At 60.0% G+C, this 7,500-nt stretch overlaps 2 protein-coding genes across 2 annotated transcripts in view; both read left to right on the forward strand.

Annotated features, from left to right (window-relative positions):
• LOC138866436 (uncharacterized) overlaps nt 1-6,577 on the forward strand; it is an 8,002-nt gene extending 1,425 nt beyond the window's left edge. Inside the window, exon 1 of the mRNA XM_070138993.1 lies at nt 1-6,577. This exon is cut by the window's left edge and continues 1,425 nt beyond it. Coding sequence (XP_069995094.1) covers nt 1-6,109 — 6,109 coding nt within the window. The 3' untranslated portion in view covers nt 6,110-6,577.
• Unc-115a (Uncoordinated 115a) overlaps nt 1-7,500 on the forward strand; it is a 374,086-nt gene that overhangs the window by 336,532 nt on the left and 30,054 nt on the right. The gene's annotated exons all lie outside the window — the stretch shown is intronic.

Here is a 7,500-nt window from a genome sequence, read left to right on the forward strand (position 1 = left end):
AGAGCGGACGGCCGGCGAGGACGTCCTAGAGCGGCTCAAGAGGGGCGTCGAGGAGGAGGAGGAGGAGGAGGAGGACGCTGAAGACGCCACGGGCTCTCGCGGGGACGTGAGGGACGTGTTCAACGAGGAGATGACTTTCGGCCGGGGAGCCTCGGTGGAGGACGAGGGCATCGGTGGCCTCTCCTCCTCTCCCTCGTCCTCGACGCTCGCAGGTGAGGTCGAGTGGGACTTTGGCGACGTCGGGGTGATGGAACGTCAGCAGGGAGGTGAACAGAAGTCACAGGATTTGTATCCGCTCGAGTGGGATCTGAACGACAACTCGCCTAGCCTTGATGTAGATCTCGACCTCGAGGTGCAGGACGAAGAAGAAGAGGCGACGTCGTCCTCATCCTCGTCGTCAGACTCCGGCGCGGGAGGCAGCCCGGACCTTCTCTCGCAGGACTCGGCCGTCAAGGCGGTCACGCAGTGCTTCTCGTGGCTCGAAGAGGAGGTTTTCGCACTCGAGCCTCGAGGGGCCTCGCCGGGAGGCCTTCGTGGCGCGGGGGGAGAGGGAGGCGAATGCCACCCGGGAGGAATGAGGAAGGACGAGCAGGAGGAAGACGAAGACGAACAAGAGGACGAGGAAGAGGTAGAGTCCGAGGAGGAAGAGGAAGATGACGAGGAGGAAGGTTGGGAGATCGACAGTGAGTTCCAGTTCACTACCTACGGACACGTTGAAGTCTCCAGCGGCGACGGTGACTCGAAGGAGGAGGTGGAGGAAGGGCAAATGGACAAGAGGGAGGTGGAGGAGAAGGAAAGGGAAGGGGCACGGGTGATTAAAGGCGAAATGGAGAACTTCATCGACGTCTGCTTTGAGTGGATGGACGAAGAGGTCACCGAGAGCGACAGCAGAGAGGATGATGACGATAACGATAGTGATAAAGTTGATAACGAAAATGCTCCTGTCGACCTATTAGTAAAAGACGACGACTGGGCGGAGGATCCTGAAAGTGTGGCTGGCGAGGGCGGATTCAACGAGTTCGACGGATACGAGGCTCAGCGCAACGAAGGCGTGGATGACGGAGATGCCGACGCCAGCTGGGCCGCCGAGACCCGGAGCGACGGCCTCGCAAGCAGCGACGAGGGCGCGGAGGGCGAGCGGTCACGTGACCTATCGTCAGGGCCCTGGGGTCGGGCGGGCATCGTGGGCGGTGCGCGGGCGGCGGCGGAGCGCGGTGGCGAGGGCGAGTCCACTAGCGAGTCGGAGTGGAGCGAGTGGAGTGAAGCCGAGACGTGCATCCTGAGGGAAGAGACTCCTGCCGCCACGCCCTCGCGCTCTCCTTCACCTTCGCTGGAGGGCGCCTTCTGCTCCTACCCCGCCCACCCCTACTACCCCGCGGACTGCTACTCCCACGCCCACTCGACGTACTTCCCCGCCCTCCCGTACACATCCCACACCGACACGATTCAGTATAATTATTCCTCGTATCCTTCTGCCTCCGCCAGTGGCTCCTATTACTCCTTCCCGACCCACTCCTACGCCCACCCTTATCCTTACTCATACCCCGCGTACGCCCACCATGAGCTTAATCACGCCCACTATCAAGACTTCTCGACGCACCCACATTACTCTTATCCCTGCCCCACCAGTTACCATGCTCTACATTCGCACTTCCCCGTCCTCTCCTCCTCCTCCTCCTCCTCGTCTTCCTCCTCCTCCTGCTCCTCCTCCTCCTCCTCTTGCTCCTCTTCCACTTCCTCCTCGACGCCGATTTCGGAGGAGAGCTCTGTAAGCTGGGACGGGGAGGAGGAGGAAGAGGAAGAGGAGGTGGAGGCGAAGGAAGTGGCCGAGATAATTCATACAGAAGTACCTGAAGCGGCACGTAACCGAGTACCTGAAACAGAAGACGTGTTTGCCAGACGAGCGAGGCGGCGCGAGTCCGCTAGGCGCGCGGGCGTGCGTCGGCTGGGGGTTGCAGAGGCAGCGTCCCCCGCGGCAGAGAGTGCGGGCGGTGGCGGTTACGATAATAAAACACAAGCGCCGTTCCTCCAGCCGCAGCCATCTGCCGCCGGTCTAACCTACTGCGGCGGAGGTGTTGCCATAACCGCAGCAGGCTCGCGTGCTCTTGCCACAGGCCGTGAGGGGGGAGGAAGTGCAGCGGCGGCGGCGGTCGATTCAAATTGCATCGGCAGGTGTCACAGAGGAGGAGAGGAGGGAAAGGAAAGAGGGGGAGCGCGGGACCTGGCTACCAATATGCACTGCGCAAAGGACAGCCTCGAAACGGTGGTGGTGACCTACTCGCGAGGCAAGACCAGGTCCTACGTGTCCCGCGATGTAAAGGCTCCTTCCGTGCCCCGTCGCCAAGCAGGCCCTCCTGACACTGGTGCCAAAGCCGTAACGCACACTCCTTGTTCGGACAGGTGCGGAGGGCCGGGCTCGTCTGGCACCACGTGTTTGGGTTGCCTGATGGAGGGGGGAGGGATGGAGGAGGCTGGGGGAGGGGAGGACAGGGAAGAGGAGGAGCCGAGCCATGGAGCGGGAAGGAAATCGCTAACAGATGAGCATGGAGGAGCGCAGAGAGCCACTCGCGATTACGGAATATACGACACCCTGTTACGTACCAAAGCCAGAGCCTCGAGCAGATCGCTTGCAAGGGACAAGGGAGCCGGCGGAGCAGCGGACGACAGAGACTCGGAACCTGCAGAAGCTCTGGGAGTTGATGCAGACGACAGGTGGAACGCGGCGAAGGTGGAGCGCCTGGAGCCGTCGGGTGACGGCTGGGTGGACGGGGACAGGAGAAGGTGGTACAGGGTGGGCACTCTGCGCACGAAGAACCTCTCGAAGGAGGCGGAGAAGGAGGAGAGCGGAAGCGACGGCGAGAGTTACAAGGAGCCAGGAACCAAGACCCGCGAGACGAAGGACGATTTGGGCTACGACAGCGAGTGCAGCGACGACGACCGCCACCAGCAGGCAGTCGTCCATCCCGATGGAGACGAAGAAGAGGTTGAAAGTGAGAGCGAAGGAAGCGAAGAAGCCGAGGACTCTGAGAGGGACGAAGACGCGAGGAGTCAGGAGGGCGAGGAGGACTCGGCGCTGGCCCGGAGAGCCTTCGATTCCCTCAACTTCCTCTCGACGTACCGAGGCGGCAGGAAGACGTCGAGCCTCGCGCCGGCCCGCGCCCTCGCTGCGGCGGCGGAGGGCTTGCCGCCGCTCGAGGGAGGCGGGGCTTGGCCAGGAGGGAGGCCGAAGGTCGTGGTCCTCCCTCTCAACGACGTCGGGGCGAGCGCGCCGTCCGTCCCGCCAGCGCCGAGCGCGTCTCCCCTTCGGCACGACCCGTCGCTGGACGCCTTCCCCGCCGCCCCGCCGCCATCAGCTGCCCACATGCCACCCAGCCTGTGCCCCTACGGCCAGCACCCGCCCCCAAGCGGCTACCTTGCGCCTTCCAGTTCCCACGCACCCGCCTACGCCTACTACTCTCCCCCGCCGCCCGCGTACTACGCCCCACAGCCCTACCCGCCGCCGCCCGTGCACAGCAGCCCTTATGCCTCCACGACCGCCCATTCCCACATGTATTCCGCTTCGCCTGCCTTCTCCGCGCCGACCTACAGCGCCCTGTGCCCCGCGGCGCCCCCGGACCCCGCGTACGCCAGCTTGTACTATCCCCCGCCCATCTACGCCGCCCCGCCCGCGTCGCCGTTAGCCCGTGCCCCAGCCGGTGTCAGCGGGGACCTGTACGCGGGCGGCGGGGCGGGGAGGGGCTCGGAGGACGGTGCGAAGTGGTGGCCGGGCGGCTGGAGCGGAGGCGCGTGCAAGGCGGACCCGACCTGCAGCGCGTGCGCCGGAGCCGGCCTCGCGAAGGGCTCGGGCTACTGCTACTACCTGTACGCGGGCGGCGAGCCTCCGTCGTGGGCGGCCGTGCACGCAGAGAACCCGGGGCAGGCGCATCCTCTCCAGCCTCACGCCCACAGCGAGGCGCCCGTGCTCCACAGCCATGGGCCTTCTTCCGCCACTTGGCACTGCAGCTGTAGGGCGTCGGGAGAATACCCCGCCCGCGTGTCCTCGCCGCCCTCGCCGCTGCCCGCGCTGGCCGCACAAGGCTGCCGGGCGACCTCGGACTCCGAGGCAGAGTGCGGGCGCGGTGGATGCAGCTGCACGACGCCCACGTACGCCGCCGGATGGGTGGACAGCCAACGCCCGAACCCCCCGGATCTGCCGTCCTCGTGCACGTGTACGAGGGCGGACTCCAGCGCAGCCCCACGCCCACGCCCGCAGCCTCATTCGCGGCCGAACTCCAAGGAGGAGTTCTACAGCATGGTCAAGTACGGCGGCCCAGCCAGCGATCGGCCGTGCGCGCCCTCGGAGGCCGCCCCCTCCTGCGAGGCCCCGCCCGCACACGCGCCCTCGCCGGCCTCTCTGCAGCGCCGACTCAGCATCCCGGCGCCCTGCTTGGCCCACGCCCTCTGCTCGCTCGGGCCGCTCTACCGAAGGATCCAGCAGGCGCTCTGCCGCTCCTCCAACCTGCCTCCGGGTGGCGGCGACGCGGCGCCCGAGCCCGCTTCCTGCGACGACCCTTCGCCCGACGCGTCCCTGCGCCACGACCGCCCGCGAGACGCCTTTCGCCGCGACGCTCACGAGGGCGCGTGCGGCCAGCCCCCCTCCCCTCCCTCCTCAACGGTAATTTCGAGTCAGCCGAGGTCTCTGTCGCACTGGAATTCCGAAATCGGGAGTGACCTGACCTCGCCAGCAGAAGGAGCGGAGCACGACAGGGTCACGACCTCGCCGCCGGGGTCATGGAGGCTGCATGGGAAGGTGGCGGGGATGGCGCGAAGGGAGCCGCCCGACGGAACCGCCACGCCCACCGACCCCGTGCGGCACCACGGAGCCTCCGAAGACCTTGGGAGTCCTGGAGAGCGCTCTCGATGTCGCTTCAAGTCTGCGAGAATCAAAGAAGAGTCGCGGATTCACGAGGCTCGCTCTAGAACGCTCGCTCATCGTGAGGCACTTGCGGATCCAATTGATGGACACGCGACCTCTGCACCAGTTGCAGAATCAACTTTTAAAAAGTCAGAATTCCCAGTAGTGCCAACAACACAATCTAGAACGCGCACACACACCGATGCTGCCACCTGGGCAAGGAACCCCCCGGCGGGAGTGATTCGGCCCCCTTGTAGCCCCACGCCGAACGCACAAGCACAGACCCACACACTACTGCGCAATGGGAAGGAGAGCGAGGGACCACTACGAGATCACGCGTTGACGGGGTCAGAACCGACGGAAACGCGCAATTTCGAGGCTACTCAGTTCAGAACATCGAACGTACCAGAAGCACGAAAGGGGCAAGTGGAACCGCGAACCGTGTCAGAACCGGAGCAGAGCCGCATCGCTTCTCATCCACGAAAAGAAGCTCCAACGACGCTTCCAGAACCACCAACAGTCGCACCAGAACAGAGTCACATCGGCGCCCCCTCTCGGCCGCGCCCGCCGGAGGAGCCCTTCCAGCCGCCGGCCAGAACCGCGGGGCCTGTTCCTCCTCCGCCCAGCGACGGCCGCCCACTTGCGGCCGAATACATCCGAACCCCCATCGTGGCGGAGGCAGTGGCCGCGACGGCGCCCAGCCAGGGAACCGGACGGAAAAGGACTCAGATCTTTGAAAAGCCGGGTCGCCAGTCTTCCGTATTTCTCGCCCTCGGTCCGTCCTCGATCTCCTCCTCGACCCCTCCCGTCGCTGCCCCCCCTTCGTCTCCCGACGCTTCGACGCCAGCCTCCTCTGACCTCTCTCTCGTCGACCTCCTGAAGATGGGGCGCTTCGAGGGCTACGTCACGCTGCCCGTCACCTACCCCAAGACGTCGGCGAAGGAGGAGGAGGAGGAGGTCGAAGGGAAGGGGCAGGGGAAGGAGGCGGGGGAGACGGAGGGAGAAAACGAAGAGAAGGAGAAAGGGGAAGTTAGTGTGAGCAGCCAGGTTAGAGTGTCGCTGAGGAAATATTGCAGAAGGAGGAAGGATGGAACCAGGAAGATGGTCATCACGCTTACACTCTGTTTAGGTAACCATGAGAGAGAGAGAGAGAGTAGAATAAAAGAGAGGAAGAGAGAGAGAGAAAGATGGTCATTACGCTTATGCTCTGTTTAGGTAACCATGAGAGAGAGAGAGAGTAGAATAAAAGAGAGGAAGAGAGAGAGAAAGATGGTCATTACGCTTATGCTCTGTTTAGGTAACCATGAGAGAGAGAGAGAGAGAGTAAAAGAGAGAAAAGGGGAAATGCAGAAAGAGTTGGAGAGAAACAGAAGTAAACTGAGGGAAAGACGTGAAAAGGAAAAGGCAGCAAGACAGAGACGCAGAGAAATTTCCGAAACCCCACAATCGAGGTTCTTGACTTTCAAAACCAACATGCCAACCTCAATAGCACAAAAAAAAGAAAAATGGAGATTCATCGTGAATTTCAGGGTCACCACATCCCCACCCACGCCCTCAGCACCCTTCCCCTCACCCCCCACCCCCCACTTTTACAAGAATATGCAAATGAGCTGTGTAATTGTGAAGACATGTGGTTTGAAGTGGAGTGGGTGGAGGAGGTATTGAGGTTAGGCCGGCGAGAGGGTTTGCTACGAGAGGTCAAGAGGGTAAGCTGGGGTAGGGTGGGGGTGGGGGTAGGGGTGAGGGGTGGAGTTGTGGGTGGAATGTGCGGGGTTGGAGAGGGGGGGGGGGTGGAATAGGTCTTGTGAAGTCGGGGGTTTTGTAGTCTGTGTTTTATTGTTTTTGTTATTGTTATTATTTTTGTTTTCAACTTTTTTTCGTCTTGTTACCGATTCAGTTTGCTTAAGGTATTCTTTTATTTTCTATCCACCTCTTGTTTCTTCTTCGCAGTGTTCTAATACAAAAGAGAAGGGCATTTAAGAATAGGAATAAGAAGCAAGCAAAGAATCGTAGGAGAGACAGGATAATTGATTAATTATCGGTAATCGGCGAATGATTCCTCAATCACGTTGGTATTACGGCAGCCTCGATTTCCTCTCAGAGACCGCAGGCGCAAAAGTCACTGTGTCGGTGATTTTTCCCGCCCATTATTTTTTTAATTATTATTCCTGTTGTTATTAGTATTATTCGTTGATGATTATGAAAAGATAGAAAAAAAATATTAGATTTAGTCAGTAATATTTTGTTTTGAATTTTGATTTAAAAAAACGTAATTCCGAGCGATAATCAGGGAATTATTTTTGACCCAGATACCTCTAAAGTTAAATTATTAATTTCCCGTCGCATAAAAAAATGGGCTATGAAGGTCACGAAGTTCACATAGAAGATTAATGGGTAGTAAGCGTGATTGTTTTGGGCCAATTGCTAGACCTTGTTCGCTTTTATACTTACTCTGTTACTTACAGTTCTTCGTTACTCACACTGTTATTCTTTGATACAGAATATCTTTTAATTGACCGTCAAGTCAATGAAAGGAGAGAAAGATGATAGGTATTAAAATATTTAAAATTTTCATATTTATATTCTTTATGGATTTTTTTTATTAT

Source organism: Penaeus vannamei, chromosome 25, assembly GCF_042767895.1.
Source record: "Penaeus vannamei isolate JL-2024 chromosome 25, ASM4276789v1, whole genome shotgun sequence".
Classification (NCBI taxonomy): Eukaryota; Metazoa; Arthropoda; class Malacostraca; order Decapoda; family Penaeidae; genus Penaeus; species Penaeus vannamei.